The 19,793-nt window shown below is 33.1% G+C and overlaps 1 protein-coding gene across 5 annotated transcripts in view; it reads right to left on the reverse strand.

Annotated features, from left to right (window-relative positions):
* Nucleotides 1–365: 365 nt before the first annotated feature.
* LOC107519877 (WD repeat containing planar cell polarity effector) overlaps nucleotides 366–19,793 on the reverse strand; it is a 298,814-nt gene continuing 279,386 nt past the window's right edge. For all 5 annotated transcript variants that reach the window (XM_036225119.1, XM_036225120.1, XM_036225126.1 and 2 more), the window contains 2 exons: nucleotides 8,742–8,773; nucleotides 366–2,114 (listed from right to left, as the gene is read on the reverse strand). In XM_036225119.1, coding sequence (XP_036081012.1) covers nucleotides 2,064–2,114; nucleotides 8,742–8,773 — 83 coding nt within the window. In that variant the 3' untranslated portion in view covers nucleotides 366–2,063. The remainder of the gene's footprint in view (nucleotides 2,115–8,741; nucleotides 8,774–19,793) is intronic.

The following is a 19,793-nucleotide window of genomic DNA, read 5'->3' on the forward strand; positions in this document are numbered from 1 at the left end:
TATAGATGATGTTACTGTACAGTGACGTTGGACAAAGGGATAATTCCAGGCAAGACAGAGCAGGACAGCTCAAGTATAACATCAGTTTTGGTTATTTGACTTTTTAATGAACCAAAACCATTTAGATATAGGTATTCCAAACAGTTTATTCTAGTAATTAGGTACAGTGTCATAGCTAATGTGATATATCATGGAATTATTCGGGGGATCCCAGAATTTTGGATAATAGTTGAAAAGGCTTCTGGACCTATTAGTGAAGGAGAAACTGTGAACTTGTCAGTGCTAGCTTAGATGCTACCTGGTTTTATCAATGCCTGTATTCTCACTTTCAGGCTATGGAGGCTCATAATCCTTCCAGTCTGTAGTACAGCAGGAATATCAATTTATTGGAACATTTAATTAATAAACACCTCTAGATTCACAACATTTGGAAAACAACATTTATAAATCATGAACATTGTCAAATATGGACGACATATTTTTACTGTTATCTAAACTTGGTCTTCTATATATTTGAGTTAGTTTTTCCTGAGGCATGTGAATTGGGAAAAATGGGCAATTTACTTAAGAACTAAGTTTTATTTATTTGTCACCTAGACTTATCATTACATAGAACAAAATAGTTTTATTTATATTTATATTTTATCTTAATATTTAAGTTTTTACTTTTTAGCATAGATAAAAGGACTTAGAAATAGTACTCAACTTCTATATTAGTTTCTTACCTAGTTGTAGAAGACAGTGGTCAAATAAACAAAAGGGTATGGTAGATCAGGAAATGTGGTTTGTATTTTTGAATAATGACTATTTACTAGAAAATATGGAGAAAATATTGCCCTCTTGACAAAAATCAGCTCTTTCTCAATACATTTTTTTCTTTACAAATTAGTTAACTTGATTAATATAATAAATAAGGGTGAGAATAGTAAAATAAAAATTTGCTGGTAACTCTACATCTCTTTTTAATATGGTTCATGTATTATGCATTATTAAAACTTTGCCACAGCAGTAGCACAATGAAAAATTGAGTTTTACTCCTTTCTTTGACATACATCTTGTAGAGGTACAGATGAATAGGAGGTAGGGGAAATAACCTGAAGTGTAAAAGCCTTCAATCTAATGAACTTTTAACTATAAGATTTAAATATATAATTTACCTCATATACAATATTTGAAAAAGATGTTTATTATTGTAGGCATTTATGATTGTAAAATATATGCCATCTACTAATGAATAGGTATCATCTACTAATGAATGGGTATCAAGAACTTTGAAGGATCTAGGATTTTTACCCTAGTTGCAGGCTAACAGGTTATCAAACAAGAGTTTCATGCTGATATAAGACATGAGACTCCTGGGTCAGAAATAAAGGGCAGTTTATTACTTACAGTAATAGTACCTAGAGTATCAACTGTTTTTGTTGCGGAGGAGGAGCTTTGATTTCCTTGAGCCCCATTCCCAGAAAGTGATGTAAAGAGGGCTAGATGATATCTTCACAGTCAGTGGGCTGAGGAAAGGATAGGAACTCTGAGCTTAGGGAACTTGGACCTTTTATAACAGGCAGTAAGCATGTCTCTCCTTTGCTCCAGCGGGAGATAGTATCTTGTTCCAAGGGGGAGTCATTGCCTTACAGGAGTAATTAAGGAGATCTGTAGAAAATTGTCTCCCAATAATGGGCTGAAATTTTTGCTTAATAATTTATTCATAATGCAAATTAATAATGTAAACAAGATCACAAGAAGAAATGTTTAAAATACTGGAAATAAGCAAGTTTATTCTACTTTAAAGCAATTTAAGAACCTTCCAAATTTTACATTATTGAATTACATAAGTTAAGAACTTAGGATTATTTTGCCATTATGCTGCATGTTTTTGAAACTAATAAAACTTAGTTTATTTAAATCCTTCGAAAACATTTTGAATTTAAAACTCAACTAATTCATAACTAATTCATTTTCTTTTTTAAATTCATACAGAGAGATTTTAGTATCAAGCCATGAAAGAGTTTACATGTGAAAAATGCAGGTTTCTTTTTTTAAGTAAAACATAAATTTCTCATTATTTACATCAAACCAAAGTGAACCATTCTGAGAGAACCGCTATCTCCAATTTCCTGAAAGTAAACAAATAACAATAATTAAAATCATGTTTAAGCAGAGAGTAAAAATATTTGACTTAATTTTATATCTTTAATATTTTTAATTTAAATACAGTGAAGCAAAATAAAATAGTTTAAAATGCATTCTATATATGTAAACAAGAGAACTGTATCTTACACGTAAAATTTTGATATGGTATTCACTGGTATTCTCAGTGAAGAAAAATAATATGTCAAGCATAAAAAGACAAGACAGGATGTTATTTGAAATTTGGAAGCATCCAAAGGCTCCTACCATGAAAAGTTGCGAACTGGGTCATAATTTGTGATTCCACCTATTTGATTTTATAATACTATCTGTTCTAAAGGTCCTATATAGCATGTATTTCTTAATTTTGGTGTTTTACTGAGGTAATGTTTATAGAAAAGATCATGGTTTTATAAGCTCTGGATAAAACTTTATGAATCTGCAAAGAGATACTAACAAGAACATCCATTTCTCATTTCTTATTTTTTAAGAAATCCCAACAAGGATTTTATGATGGGATTCTGAAATTGAAGAATATTTCAATGTAAGGCTAAAGGCGAATGATATTATTTGAAAGATTATACAGAGGGGACATTTTTGAAGGTTTGGAAATAACCTGCTTAGAGATGAAATAGTAAATGGAAAAGGTAAAGAGACTGGGGATGATGGTTAGTACTTAAACTGACATGTCATAATTGGAGACTTTTCTCCTAAAAAAATTGTTTTAAAGTTATTCCTTAAGTTATATCTTTAGTTGTTTTTTTTTTTTTTTTTTTTTTACTAAGAGAAGTCTTTCAGAAAGACATTGCATTATAGTATTTTAAATAGACATATCTCAAAGAAAACAGGTGTGGCACTGGCAAGTAAGGGAAACATATGTTAGCATGTGCTTGTGGATCTTGATGAACACACACAGACACACGCGTGCACAGAAAAACTAGCAAAAAGAATGAGTAATTCAATATTGCTTGGGGCTCGTGTGTGTGCTGGCAAGTTCAGGGGTTTTAGCTTTTAGCTTTCAATTTAAAAACAAAACATGATTTATATAAGCACTGGTATTTATTTTTAAAAAGCATAAGCTCCATCTCTTGGTTTATAAGCTACTATATCAAAATTTATTTTCGAGACCACTAGAATGGTCATCAAGAAGTGTGAATTTACCTTTTGGTCTTGTTCTCTGACTGGCAGAGAGCCTAGGAAAATTATTTTCCTAATATCTGGATATATTTATTGGTGGAAGGCTAGATCGTGCATACTCAGGAAGTATTATCTGTTTCAGTCATATTCTTGATGTTCTTTAGTGTCTTCTATCTAGGCTTAATACCTCTCTCTTACATTAGGAATTACATTTTAAAAAGTAGGAATCATAGAATTAATTTCTCAAGGATCTTCCAGGACTTCAAAACAATCTATTCCTTTGAAGAATTTCCTTTAAAATCCATCGTATTTTTAAAAAAGACTTACTTCAGTGTGTTTCCATGCTAAATAATCTTGCATGCTAAATAATCTTGGCTTGAACTCTGCCTTAGAAGAATATTTTGATGACTAATGAAATGATATATTTGTATACTCAATTATTTAATCATTATTAAAAATAAAGTATATTCATTAAATAAAATTGGGAAAAAGAAAAGTACAAAAATTTATAGACCCATGAGTCATATAAAACTAGTTTAACATGTATTTGCTTCCAGTTTCTTTTTTTCCATGTATATATTTTATTTATTTTTTAAAACAGCTGAAGTCATATTATATATACAAGTCTCTTTATTTTTGGTTTTTGGGTTTTTTGGCTTCACTTTAACTTTTCAGTGCTCCCACAGTCTGTTTTTAATGGCTAAATTCGATTCCATTAAATACTATGTAGTGCCCCTTAATTATTCCTTTTTTTAATTGAATTTATATTCTCAGTTTTTTCTTTTTTATAAATAACCTTATGATAGACATTCTTAGGCATGAAGTTTTTATGTTTTTAGGATTATTTCCTTGGTAGCAATAGAATTATTGGACCAAAGCTTATGAAATATTAGTCCTTTGAATAAAAAGTATAGAATTGGTAGTTTTGCTTTGTTTCTTACCTAGTTTGGGAAGAGGTGATTTTGTTTGGTAATAGGAAGTTGTGGTTTCAAAGGAGGCTGATCTTCATTTTATTAAGTGCTGAAGTTGTGCTCATTTTGACTGAATGGCTACATGTTAATTCATGTAATAATTTACAACAAAAGGATTTTCCCCAGTCCCTCATTTGAGTTCTGCATATAGTTAAGTGTATTTTCTGAGCCACACCCTATTGTTACCTAATGTTGGGTAACCAGGTCACTTTTTAAAAAACATACACAGACTTTCGGAAGCAAATTCTGTAGACAAGTTAAGGTTTGCTTTGCTACAAACTGAATTTTGATCTGTGGCTAACTTAGTACAGATATCTTTTTTTTTTATTTTAAATATACTAAATGATCATGTTATTTTATGTCAGGTTTGCCCTGTGTTACTTATGGTCTCTCATAAAGTCTCTGATTTGGTTCAACAATAATTAAATCCCAGAAGCATACTATTTTAGAGAGAGAAGAATCCTTAACGTTTTCTAAATTCCTTTCATATTACAGATGAGGAAACTAAGGTGAACATGGGTTAAGTGTTTTGTCCAGTCACTCATTTAGTGACAGCGCTGGGATTAGAATTTAATTCTTATTTCCCTGTGGAGTACCTTTTCTACTACAGCTTTTTTTATGTTCTAAAAAATAACATGTGTTCCACAGGCCGCTTTATGGGTTATCTCCTGTGATTGCCTGTTCCTGTCATTTGAGGGTCTTGTTTATAGGCATGCCAGTAGCCCACCCCTGTGTGATAGGAAATGCTTTCCTGAGCAAGTTGCCCAATTATATGTTTCATCATTGAATGTTAATCCTACTTCTTGCGTATTTGGTATCATATAAGGATTTCTTTTAAATCAGTATTCCAGGATTTTAGTAAAGCCTGATGTTCTTTCTAGAAAATGAAACGTCAAATTGACTAAAATCTAGCACTTGCCAAAGGTTGGCTTAAGGTTTCTGGTACTTAACAAGAGACAAGTTGATAGTTTAGCTAACTATCTAACTTTCCAACTTCCTCTGTGTTAAGTAAACCATCAGAAAGGAATGTACTTAGAATATGTCATTTCACCTTTCCATAGAAATGCCTTTACTGAAATACGATTTAATATAATTCTCTCAGCTTTTATGAAAGATTAATAATAAAAAACATCTTTGTGAATACAATTTGTCTTTTCTCAAAACTCTATTTTGAAGACATGTCTAGTTTTTCAGTTTTCTAACGTAAGCATGCTTGAATGTGAATCCAGTGCTAAAAATGTTTCTACCCAGATGAATTTACTATTAGCATATTTTAAAAAATTAATAATAACAACAGTATTTTGGAGTTTACAAAATGGTTTCACCTTATATAATTTGATATAACAATTCAGTGGTTATTAAATATAATTATTCCCATTTTACACATAAGGAAATAGGATAAAGAAGTGTGTGACAAGTGAGGAAGCAGTGGCAGAAAACTGGGACTGAGATAGTTTGCCTATAAATCCTGCATTCGTTCTGTGATAACATTATGCCTCCCAAAATAAACCTATTTCTCTTTTTTGCCTTAGCCTACCCAAATTCAGAGCTAAGCTCAGTTTTGTATAAAGTACTCAGATACTCAACAACATCTCTCATTTTGCAACTTTTAATTGATTTTTGCTTTGAGCAATTTTATTTTTGATATTAAATATAAAATAATCTTGTGAACTGCCCCAAATCTTTCAGAAAGTAGATAGATCATAAATACTAATATAAATTGGTTCATAGCTATGAAGAATGGTCACTGTGTTGACACTTTTGTTGTTACCTAATGGTTTATCTCTCATCTTTGGCGAATATGTTGATATATTTAAAAATATATATCTTTAAAATCATCCTTTGGAGGAAAGACATAAGTATGAGATAGTTTATCGCTTATCTATGTCAACAAACACTCGAAGATGTAAAGTAATAAACTTTATGATAGAAGTATCAATGGATACAAAAATTGTTACTTTTTAAATCACTCTTGGAAAGTACATAGTTATGCTTCAGTTCTTTTTTGATGTGGAGAATTGTTAATATGTAAATACTGGGGATACATATATGAACATAAATGTATATACACACATACACTTTCTAGTCTATTTGTAGTACTCTTTCCTAGATGATGGTAAGGACAGAAAGAACAATATAAACAGCACATCGCTATGTTTATCATAATTACACATTAAAAGAATGAGTTTCTTAACATTTCTAAGTCTAAGATCTCTTTCAGACAGCATGCCAATGAGTAGTATAGGCAAGACAGTATCAATATCTAACTACATGACTTATTATGTACTTGTCTGTGGCCCAAGTCAGTGGTAGGGTACAAGAGGTATGCTCCATATCTAGAAACTCATTCCAACATGCAATCCCAAGTTAGCCTCTTTAAAATTTATCTAAGAAGTTTAATACAGAACTCAAATTCTTTCTCTCAGCTTTTGCCATTAGCACAATAAACCCCTTTTAAAATCTTCCCTAGAGCTAGCTAGACCTCTAGTGTTTTCATTTCTTTTAATTATTTTAAAAATTGTGGTGAAATATACATAACATAAACATTAGCATTTTAACCATTCCTGATTTCCCTCTCCCAGAAGGAGACATTTGACAATGTCTGGAGACATTATTTGATTGTCACGACTGAGGTGGGGGAGCTGCTGGCATCTAGTAGGTAGAGGCCAGGGATGCTGCCAAACATCCTGCAATGCACAAGACAGCCCCCGCCTGACGCCAAAAACAGAGAATTACTTGGCCCAAAATGTCAATAGTTCTGAGGCTGAGAAACTTTGGTCTAGAGCCAGACCGTTTGAGTTTGAATTCCACCTGTGCATCTTATGAGCCATGTGACTGTGGGGAAGGTACTTAATCTCAGTGTCTATTGTCTATCAAAAGAGGCTAACAGTATAGTATCGACATTATGGGATCGTGAGAATTAACTGAATTAAAACATTTAAAGTACTGAAATCAGTGTCAGCCATATAATAAGCACTTGATAAATATTAGCATTATTTTGTTTAATATGTCTTATTGAATAGATTCAAACGCTTAAAGTTGATAAATAGCCGATAGAGAAATATGTTGAAAAATAGTTACTATATCAAGAGTAAATTATCCAAAGACACACAGAACTCTACTTTAAAGTATAGCATATGAAAATTTTGAATGAGAAAAACCTTTGCAAGTAATGACGATAGGTGTTACAATCTGTATTTTATCTGTGCTGAACAACAATTTCTAAAGAAATCAGATGGCTAGACATAAAGTATATATGAATTAGTGCTAATATGAATTTAAGCTATATTAATATCTGAACTGAAAAACTTATAGCTAATTTATGATAACCATTCTATAACCAATGTTTCTCTTATTCTGAAAGATCCTTGGGAAGACAATTTATTATTTTTTTTTTTTTTTCGAGACGGGGAGAGTCAATTTCTTGATCGGATATGTAAAGTTTTGACAGGATGCAATTTTTTTCCTTTAACAAGTGTTCTAAAAATAAGCTATTTAAAATTCTATATATTTTATGGCTAAGTTTCTTTAAGCTCTAACAAATTAAATGCAGGTGATTATGCATGGACATTTAATGGTAGTATGGAGTATTTCCCTCCAAACAAATTAAGAATTAAAAAGTTTTATATATAGATATGTCCATAAAGAAGTAGATTAAAACAATGATGTTGATAATCACTAGTATTAGTATAGCTCCATATAATTAACAAAGTCCTACCACATAACATGGTCACAATTGAGCTTCATAAAAACCTTATAGGGTATGTGGAATTATCTCTTGCAGATGAAGAGGTTGAGGCTTACAGAGATGAAATGATTTTTCCGAAGTTATAATGCTGGAAATTGTGAAATTAGCATTTGAACTCAAGTCTCATAATGAATCAGTTAATATAACCTACTGTGTGCTTTTAATAAAATGAAGAGGCTTTCTCTGACTTATGCCTAACCTTTCTGAAATTGGTATAATAGGGCATTGATATTTCCTCTAAAAATGAACTTAGATAGATGTAATGTCAGTGGCAGAATATGGAAAGAGACCCTACATGCATTACTTATAAAAATTACATATATATGTAATAAAAATGAACTGGATAACTTTGTCATTATTGTAAACATTTTATTTTTAAATTTTCAGTTTTGGATAATTTCAAATGTATACCAAAGTACGATGGTATATGTAAACTGCTATATTACCTATTACTCATTTTATCAATTATCGACTCATGGTGACTTTAATTAATCTATATCTCTCTTCCATTCTCCCTGCTGGATTATTTTGTGGCAAATTCTAGATACATAATTTCACTTGTACATAATCCATATGCACAATTTTATTTTTCAAAAATAACTTTTAGTAATAATTAAAACCTGAACAGTTTTCTAGAAAGATGTTTCTACTTAATGTATACCATCAGGCAGCTTTTCCTGAGTTCAAAATAGTCACATACAGTATGCTTTTCTTTTGGAATTTAAATGTCTAATAAACAGTAAGAGAAAGTATTTTACCTGTCCTATGCAGTCTTCTTTCATTTCTCCTTCTAAAATAAAAAATTACAACATTACTTACGTTAAAATATAATAAAGGACCTTAAAATTGTTAACAGAACCTTTTAACATCCTTACTTAAAAAATACTTAAAATAATCATGACTAAAACAAATTAAAATACTGAAAATTCTAGAGAAAGCAGTAACCAAATTTCAAAATAATATGAAAGTATTAATTATTCTTATATATACACGTTATAGCTAATATCTGCACTTAAATCAAGTAAACAGACTATGCCTATATTGTTCCTTCTATTCTTAAAATGATGCCTAAAAACTTGCAAAGCAAGTAAGTTTCATCATCTAAGGGTCGATTCTGGCTGTTTAGTGGTGGCTACCTAGGGAACCATTGACAAGTTTTATGAGGACTTTTCTGCTGCTGTTGTTCAATGGGAAAGAAAACTGTATTTGATTAGTGGGTTGTTTGCCCTCATAGAAGTGATGTACCAGCTGACCCTGACTTAGTAAATCAAAATGATTCTTTTAAGAGGCATCCTTATTTAAGTTTATATGCCATTAGGCTGAGAGAAAAGAAGTCATTACCGCTACAATTGATTTCTCATTATTGATGGATATTAGGTAGACATTAATGTACATATTCTCATCCTTGAAACAAGTAACTGCTTGTATTTATAAGTATTACTTATGTTTCATTTCTTCTATAGCACTTTGTGCATGCATGTATATTCCACTAGACACTATGCTTATGTTAACTTATTTTCTATATTTATTTAGTCTACCTTCACAAGTATATGATGTTTTCTAAAGTTTATCAATAGCATCTGAATCATCCTCATAGTCCTAGCACCAAGAAATGCCTTGACAATGATTATATTTCTATAAGAATACATGTTATTTGTCTCATTAACTCTAAATTACTTGCTGTTTTAAGACATATTTGTATGCACGGGGATGTTATCTTTAGCTATTTAGTTAAATAATTACATAATATTCTTAATATGATATGGAGCCTATGCTGTGAAATGTGGATTGTAATGCTTTCATAGGACATCTGGAATTCTTAAAATAATGGCTTGGCTCTTACATTTAGATAGATAAAAGTTTAAATCCTACAGTAAGATGAATCTGCTCTTCTGGAAGATTTCTAGGAGTACAAAATGAACAGTCTCTGTCAAACTGATTCAACATTTTGTCTTCCCGATATTCAATAGATTATTCTTATGACTAAATAATACTAAAACAAAATGAGCTATACTACTTTATGTTTTTAAGAGTCTTCCACAGAACATAAAAACAGCCCGGGGTACTTTGTATATTTTTAAATAGTAATCATTATTTCTATAATCTTGACATTTTTGAGCTAAACAACTTTTCAAACTTTTTTAATAGACACCAAGTTTCACCATGTTAGTCACTGTCAATCTTCCTGGAATCCATGACAATTTTATCATATAAAGGAAAATCAACTTCCATAGCAAATATGTTAAGATCTATGATCTAGATGGACATCTAAAGACATTGTTGTAATGAAGTGATTGCTTCTGACTGGTATTTTAAATATATACCACTTGTTTATTTTTCTCATAAAAGCCCGTGTTACTATTTCATTTAGTTTCTTGTCAGCTGTGACAGTCCCTATCCCTTAACTGTGTTTGTTTTAGTTTAGATGAGGGGCCCACACTATGTGAAGGGCCAGAAAGTAAATATTTTAGGCTTTGTGGGCTAAGAGGCTAAGTGCTAGTAATTTAAGTAGTATACTATATAAGTACTTAAATAACAAGAGGGAAAAATCCTACAAAATTTTTATTGACAAAATTCAAACTACGATAATAAAATTGAGTACAATTTATTTTTTTGACACAGTCTACTAATGGGATTAATTGGGGTTCAAAGTATTCTCTCTCATCAAACTCATCTTCAAATATTCATGTTAGTGCTGATATCTTATAAGATTTTATATATTTCACCTTTGAACATGCCCTTTCTAACAGATAAGTACAAATACTGAGATCAGTCTATGAGCAGCATCTTATTTTATGGAATTCTCTTAGATTCTTCGCTTGATGTTTGCCTTTTATCATGTCATTATATTGCAGATTAATCACTTCCAGTTGCAGGTTAAGTGGAAGCTCCTCAATTGCACAGCTGATGGAATGTGAAATATCAGTTTCCTTTGCATTTGTATCTAGGTCTGAAAAATGCTGCTGGAATTGAGACCAGTTGTTTCAGTTTTCTGGGACTGAGATTGGTTTTCCAAGGTTTGGAATTTAAAGTGCTAAAACTAAGACAGTTTTTTACCTAGCTGAAACTTAGTTTGAGATCAGAAAATAAATCTACTTCAAATTCTATGGAATTATGTATCTCATTTCTTGTTTTTAACTCTTGACAGCAAAATGACATTACTTTTGATTCAAACAACGTTAATTAACATCAAAATGGCTTTATTTCAGTCAAATTTCACATATAACTCTTTTGCCTTGTAATTTTAGGTTGAATTCATTAAACATTATCAAGTTTGCAGCAAAAGCTAACTTTCAAAGCCATTCATTTGGATAGTAGTGATCAACATGGTCTTCTTATTCAGAAAGATTTCAGTCTCAGCACAGAGCTAAAAAAGTCACAGTAAAATTTTACCGCTGCTGTATTTGATCTGCATGGGAGGGCAAATCAGGATATTCAGCTTCTGTTTTTGACAAAAATTCATGAAACTGAGGATGGGTAAGCTGACAACAGTGAATGAAGTTTACCTTTGACACATGATAGATTCAGTAACACATGATAGATTCATATCTTTTTTGTAAGGTACTTGCTGACTGAATAATAAATACAATGAATAACCACGAGATTTAAACACCTTATATTTTTACAAGCTTTGTAAATTTGTCTTTTTCTTCTCCCGTATATTATCATCATCAATTGTAACACCTCCTAGCAAATTTCACTTGAGGTCTATGGAGTTAGTGTTTTCTCAATTTCTTTGAATATATACTTTCTTGAAGTTGTTTAATACAGATTGTTAATAGTTACTCCAAAGGTGGCATTGACTCCTCAAATAAAAAACAGTAATATCCATCACATCTGTCAACCAAAGAAAACCACTTGAAATCATGTTCCTTTTTTTTTTTTTTTGCCTTGCTTTTAAGTCAGCTATTCATATCACTCCCAATGTCTTCATTTTTTGAGCACTACATGCCAAATGACCAATAGTCTCGCACACGTTTATTTTTGCTGCACACGTTTTTTTAGCTGCTACAATCAAACTAGATTTAATTAACTCACCATCAGTAAATGGCTTTCCTTACTTCACTAACAAATGAGCCACTTAGAGACTCGAGTCATAGCTTCATGTTCATTTATTATTTTGGGGGAGAAATTCTCCTATGATGAAATATTCCATTTAAAATTTTCTAATTTTTCTGACCATTGTTTGCCTGTGGGTAGGGGATATTGTGATGAATCCTTTGTTTGGAAATATTGATGTATACTGGATTATTTTGAGTATAGATATAGTGTCATTGTATAATAAACAATGATTTGTTATATAATTTGATTTTTAAAAAATCCACAGTACCTATTATTTTCTTATAGGAATTCTGTGGTCTCAGGTCTTACATTCAGATCTTTAATCCATGTTGAGTTTTTGTGTATGGTGTAAGGTAGTAGTCCAGTTTCATTCCTGCATTTGACTGTTAAATTTTTCCAACACCATTTATTGAAGGGACTGTCTTTCTCCATTGTATATTCTTGCCTCCTTTGTTGTAAATTAAATGTTGTAAATTAAATGACCATGTATGCTTGGGTTTATTTCTGGGCTCTCTATTCTGTTCCATTGATCTTTGTGTCTGTTTTTATGCCATACCATACTGTTTAGATTATCAGAGCTTTGTAATATACTTTGAAATCAGGAGGTGTGATGCCTCCAACTTTCTTTTTATCTTTCTCAAGATTGCTTTAGCTATTCAGGGTCTTTTATATTTCTATACAAATATCAGGATTGTTTGTTCTTTTTGTGTGAAAAATGCCATTGGAATTTTCATAGGGTTTGCATTGAATCTGTAGGTTGCTCTGAGCAGTACAGACATTTTAACAATATTAATTCTTTGAATCCATGAGCATGGTTTATTTTAGGTATTTTATCCTTTTTGGTGCAGTTGTAAATAGGATTTTTAATTTCTCTTCAAAAGTTTGATATTAGTGTATAGAAATGTGACAGATTTTTGTACATTGATTTTATGTCCTGCAACTTCACCGAATTGGTTTATTAGTTCTAATAGTTTTTTTATGGAGTCTTTAGTATTGTCCATATATGTTATCTGGAAATAGTGACAGTTTTACTTCTTCCTTTCTTTTTTTTTTTAATTAAGTTTATTGGGGTAACATTGGTTAATACAATTATATAATTTTCAGGTATACATTATAATTTGACATCTATATATTCTATTGTGCATTTACCACTTAAAGTCCAGTTTCCTTCAGCTACCATATATTTGATCCCCTTTACCCACTTCAACCTCTCTCTACCCCTCTATATTGAACCCCTTTACCCCACCTACCACCCCCATCCTCCCTACCCACTACCCTCTGATAACCAGTAGTCTATAGTGCATGTCCATGAGTCTCTGTCCTATTCATTTGTTGCTTTTAGGTATATATCCCATACATAAGTGATATGTGATTTTCAACTTTTTCTGTCTGGTTTATTTCGCTTAGCATGATTATCTTGAGGTCTATCCATGTTGTCACAAATGTCGGTATTTCATCTCTTCTTATGGCTGAGTAATATGCCATTGTATATATGTACCACAGCTTCTTTATCCAATCATCTATTGTAGGATAGTTGCTTCCATGTCTTGGCCACTGTGAATAATGCTGCTATGAACATTGGTGTGCAAATATCATTTTGAATATGGGTTTTCAAGTCTTTGGAGTAAATACCCAGTAGAGAGATTGCTGGATCATATGGTAGATCAATTCTTAGTTTTTTGAGGAACCTCCATACTGTTTTCCATAGTGGCTGTACCAATTTGCAGTCCACCAGCAGTGTATGAGGGTTCCTTTCTCTTCGCATCCTCCCCAGCATTTATTACTTGTCTTGTTGATTATAGCTCTTGTAACAGGGGTGAGATGGTATCTCACTGTGGTTTTGATTTGCATTTCCCTAGCGATGTTGAGCATCTTTTCAAATATTTGTAGGCCATGTGGATGTCCTTTAGGGAGAAGTGTCTGTTCGGTCCTCTGCCCAATTTTTAATTGGATCATTTGTTTTTTGTTGTTATTGAGTTGTATGAATTCTTGGTATATTTTGGATATTAGACCCTTATTAGAGGCATTGCTTGCAAATATATTTTCCCATGCAGATGACTGACTCTTTACCATGTTGATTTCTTTTGTCGAGTAGAAGTTGTTTAGTTTGATGTAGTCCCATTAATTTATTTTAGCTTTTACTTCCCTTGTTTTTGAAGTCTAATTCATAAAATCCACTTTAAGTCCGAGATCTTTCAGTTTGGTTCCTACATTTTCTTCTATCCATTTAATTGTTTCAGATCTTATATTCAGGTCCTTTATCCATTTTGAGTTAATTGTGGTGTGTGGTGATAGAAGTCTACTCTCATTCTTTTGCAGGTGGCTTTCCAGTTTTTCTAGCACCATTTATTGAAGAGGCTTTTCCTTTCTCTACTGCATGTTTTTTACTTTTCTGCCAAAAACCATTTGCCCATATAAATATGGGTTTACTTCTGGACTCTTGATTCTGTTCCACTGGTCCATGTGTCTGTTTTGCTGCCAATACCATGCTGTTTTGATTACATCGCTTTATAGTATAATTTGAAGTCGAGCAGAGTGATGCCTCCAGCCTGTTTTTTCTCGGGTTCTTATGTGCTTCCATACAAATCTGATGGTTTCTTGTTCTATTTCGTTAGGAGAGGCCAATGGGATTTTGATGGGGATTGCATTAAATCTCTATAATGCTTTTGATCATTTAACTATGTAGATTTAACTATGTAGATTCTTCCAATCCAAGGACACGGAATATCTTTCCATTTCTTTGTATCTTCTTCGATTTCTTTTAATAGGGTCTTGTAGTTTTCATTACATAGGTCCTTCACATGTTTTCTTAAATTTATTCCTAGGTGTTTTATTCTTTTTGTTGCAATTGCAAAAGGAATTATTTTTTCCACTTCTTGTTCTGACACTTCATTATTAGAGTATAGGAACGCTATGGATTTTTGAGCTTAGGTTTTATATTTGGAAACTTTACTGTATTTGCTTATTGTTTCTAGTAGTGTTCTTATGGAGTCTTTAGGGTTTTCTATATGGACAATCATGTCATCCGCAAATAGTGACAGTCTTACTTCTTTGTTTACTATTTGGATGTCTTTTATATCTTTCCCTTGTCTGACTACACTAGCTAGGACCTCCAATGTTATATTGAATAACAGTGCTGATAGTGGACAGCCTTGCCTTGTTCCTGATCTTGGAGGGAAGTTTTTTAGTTTTTCACCATTAAGTATAATGTTGGCTGAGGGTTTGTCATATGTGGCCTTTGTTATGTAAAGTTACTTTCCTTCTGTACCGATTTTTGTTAAGCATTTTGATCATAAATGGATGCCGTTTTCTTGTTGAAGGTTTTTTCTGCATCTATTGATATGATCATATGATTCTTATTTTTAAATTTGTTTATATGGTGTATCACATTAATCAATTCGCGTACGTTGAACCACCCCTTTGACCCTGGGGTGAAGCCCATTTGATCGTGGTGTATAATCTTTTTAATATGTTGCTGTGTTCGGTTTGCTAGTATCTTATTTAGAATTTTTGCATCTGTGTTCATGAGACATATTGATCCGTAGTTTTCTTTTTTTCTGTTATCATTACCAGGTTTTGGTATCACAGTAATATTGGCCTTATAAAATGAGTCGGGAAGTTGCCTTCTCTTCGATTTTTTGAAAGTGTTTGAGGAGAACGGGTATTAAATCATCTTTGAATGTTTGGTAGAATTCACCGGTGAAGCCATATCTGGTCCTGGACTTTTACTGTTTGTAGGTTTTTGATGATTGTTTCAATTTCCATAATGCCGATCGGTGTATTTAGATTTTCCAGTTCTTCTTGATTCAGTCTAGGAAGGTTGTATTTTTCTAAGTACTGGTCCATTTCTTCTAGGTTATTAAATTTGGTGTTACGTACTTTTTCATAGTATTCTTGTATGATCCTTTGTATTTCTGCGATGTCAGTCATAATCTCCCCTCTTACATCCCTGATTTTGTTTATTTGTGTCCTGTCTCTTTTTCTTTAGTGAGTCTAGCCAGGGGTTTGTCAATTTTACTAACCTTCTCAAAGAACCAGCTCTTTGTTGTATGTATGTATGTATGTATGTATGTATGTATGTATGTATTGTTATTGTTTTCGATTTCATTTATTTCTGCTTTAAGGTTGATTATTTCTTCTCTTCTGCTGACTTTAGGCCTCACTTGTTCTTCCTGTTCTGGTTTTTTAATATGAAGCATTAGCTTGTTCATTTGGGCTCATTCTTGTTTTTGGAGATGGGCCTGTAACGATACAAACTTTCCTCTTATGACTGCTTTTGCTGTGTCCCAAAAGTTTTGATATGTTGTACTATCATTATCATTCGTTTCTATGTATCTCGATCTCTCTTTCTATTTCTTCTCTGACCCAGTTATTCTTCAGTAGCGTGCTGTTTAATCTCCATGTATTTGTGGTTCTTCCTGATTTCTTTTTGATCTCTAGTTTCAAAGCATTACGATCAGAGAATACGGTTGGTATGATTTCAACCCTCTGATATCTGTTGAGGCTATCTCCGTGTCCCAGTATGTGGCTGATTCTTAAGAATGTTCCATGTGCACTAGAGAAGAATGTATAAGCAGCTATTTGGAGATGGAAGGCTCTGTCAATGTCAATTATGTCCAGTTGGTCTAATGTGTCATTTAAGGGTGTCATTTCCTTATTGATTTTGTTAGGTGAGCTGACCCCTTTCAGTATTTCCTGTAGTGCAGGCCTCGTCATGGAGAGTTCCCTCAATTTTTGTACATCTGGAAAGGTCTTAATTTCTCCTTCATATCTAAAGGAGAGCTTAGCTGGATACATTATTCTAGGCTGGTAGTTCCTTTCACTTAATAGTTTAAATATTTGATTCCATTCCTTTCTGGCTTGTAAAGTCTGCACTGAGAAGTCTGCAGATAATCTAATGGGTTTTCCTTTATAAGTTACCATTTTCTTCTCTCTGGCTGCCCTGAGAATTCTTTGTCGTTGATTTTTGATCATTTTAATACAAAGTGTCTTGGTGAAGGCCCTTCTGGGTTGATAATTGGGTGTTCTGTTGACTTCTTGAATTCCGGCTCATTTCTTAGATTTAGGAAATTCTCATCGACTGTTTGTCTGAAAATGCTTTCTAGTCCCTGCTTCTTTTCCTCGCCTTCAGTAATGCCCATAATCTCATGCTTCCTTTCCTGATGATATCAGCTAGTTCCTGAATTTCTCTTTCATTATTTTTCATTCTTTGGTTTTCTCTTCTTCCTTCTGATTTATTTCTAGATTTCTGTCTTCGATATCACTGATCCTGTCCTCCATTTGGTCAGCTCTATTTCCCAAGCTTGCTATTTCATTTTTCAACTCTTGCAGAGAGAGAGAGAGAGAGAGAGAAAGAGAGAGAGCGCGAGCGAGCGCATGTGTGTGTGTGTGTGTGTGTGTATGTTCAATCTCCAGAACTTCTATTTGGTTCTTTTTGAGGGTTTCAGTCTCCTTGCTCTGCTCATCTAGTTGTTTTTTCAGTGCTTGAAATTGTTGATATGACTCATTTCAGAACTCACTGAGTTTTTTCAGAAGTGCCATCCTGAATTCTCTGTAATTTAAGTTGCAGATTTCTGTGTCTGCAAGCTTATTTTCTAGAGATTTTTCTCTTTCTTTCTGAGATGCCTTGTCTCCTTGGTTGTTCATGGCGTTTAATCGACTGTTATTCTACCTGGGCATTAATGAAAATGTATTCTGCTTTTCTTCCAGAAAGAAGATTTACTATATAAAGGTCTCTCGTTAGCCTGCTGCAAAGAAGGCGCTTTTCTTTTGGTTTCCAGTAGGTGGCGTCTAAGCCTCTTGGATCCCTGGTTTATATAAAGCCTTAATAATGCCTTTATAAAATGCCTTTCTTTTCTTGTAGATATTTGTTCAGGCTCGCTACCCTTGGTTTCAGTCCCTGTCAGTGTTAGCGACAGTTTCAGTAGTGTTTGCTCAGATTTGCCTGAAGCTCCGCAGTGATCGTTCTCAGAGGGTATGGGGGGAGGGGCCCTCTGGGTTGGAGGTTAGGGGGTTTGGCTCAGCCTAGGTTTTGCAACTGTGGCTGGTAAAAATCTACTGTTGTTTCTCTGCCATCTCCGATTTTCTGCCATCCCCATTTCTCAGTCTTCTGCCTGATGAGCGGGCACTGCTGCCGGCCGCAGGGAGCTCACAGCTCTCCCAGGCACAGCTGTCCAGGGAACTCACCGCACCTTCTCCCTTCACTCCCTCTTTTTATAGGGAGCTCTGGCTATAAGAGGCAGCTTCTGTGTTTCCCTCAGTCCACCACTCCACACCTGGTGTTCTGACCTGTGGTAGCTCTTATGTGCAGATCCAACTCTCAGACATGGAAGTGTGCAGTGGGTGTTTTTTTGTTGAGTATTTTTTGTTGAGTTCAGCTTATTGTTGTTTCAAGGGGAGAGATCTGGGGACGTCTTTTACTCAGCTATGTTTCTGACGTCACTCAGTTTCGCTCATATTTTGTTGAGGATTTTTTCATCTATGTTTATCAGTGATTTTACCCTGTAATTTTCTTTTTTGTTAGGTATCTTTATCTAGTTTTGGTATCAGGATAATTCTGGCATCATATAATGAGTTTAGAAGTGTCTCTGCTCTCTTTTTTTAGGGATAGTTTGAGAAATATTGGTATTAATTCTTTTTTAAATGTTTGGGAGAATTCATCAGTGATCCTATCAGTCCTGGACTTTTTCTTTTTTTTGGAAGGTACTTCTTTTGGGGATGCTAGATATGATTCAGTCTTCTTAAATTTATTGACTGTTTTATAGCCTAACATATGATCTGTCCTGGAGAATGTTCCATGTATGCTTGAGAAGAATTTGTATTCTGTTGTTTTTGAGTGGAGTATTCTGTATGTGTCTGTTAAGTGCATGTAGCCTAACATGTCATTTAAATCCAATGTTTCCTTATTGATTTTCTGTCTGGATGATTTATTCATTGATGGAAGTCAGGTATTAAAGTCCCCTACTAATTTTGTATTGCTGTTTCTCCCTTTTAGGTCTGTTAATATTTACTTTATATATTTAGGTGCTCTGTGGTTGGGTAAATACTAATATAATGTAAAATATGTTAAATAATATTAATAAACAGTAATATATAGGATATAATATACAAATGTTATATCTTGTTTGACCCCTTTATCATTATATAATAACCTTGTTTGTGTCTTACTACAGTCTTTATCTTAAAATCTGTTTTGTCTGACATAAGTATAGTTACCCTAGCTTTCTCTTGGTTTTCCTTTTCATGGAATATATTTTTCCAGCCCCTTTACTTTCTGTCTCTGTGTGTCATTACATCTGAAGTGAGACTCTTGTAGGCAGCATATATTTACTTTATTATCCATCCAGCCATTTTATATCATTTGATTGGAGAATTTAGTCTATTTACATTTAAAGTAATTCTTGATAGGTATGTACTTATTGCCATTTCATTAATTATTTTCTGGCTATTTTGTAATTTTATTCCTTACTTTCTCTTCCTTTATGATTTGCTTCCATATCTTGGCTATTGTGAATATAGCTGCAGTTGTAATTTTAATGTAGTCTTGAAAGGAGGCAAGCACAGTGTTTATATACTCCACCATCTTGTCTGGAACCCTTCATTTTGAGATTTTTTATATGAAGTAAGATAAGGGTCCAGTTTCATTCGTTTGTATGTGGATAACCAATTTTCACACCAGCATTTATGGAAGATACTATCTTTTCTCCATTGTGTGTCCTCGGCACTCTTATTGCAGATCAGTTGGTCCT

Source organism: Rousettus aegyptiacus, unplaced genomic scaffold (assembly GCF_014176215.1).
Source record: "Rousettus aegyptiacus isolate mRouAeg1 unplaced genomic scaffold, mRouAeg1.p scaffold_m13_p_7, whole genome shotgun sequence".
Taxonomy (NCBI): Eukaryota; Metazoa; Chordata; class Mammalia; order Chiroptera; family Pteropodidae; genus Rousettus; species Rousettus aegyptiacus.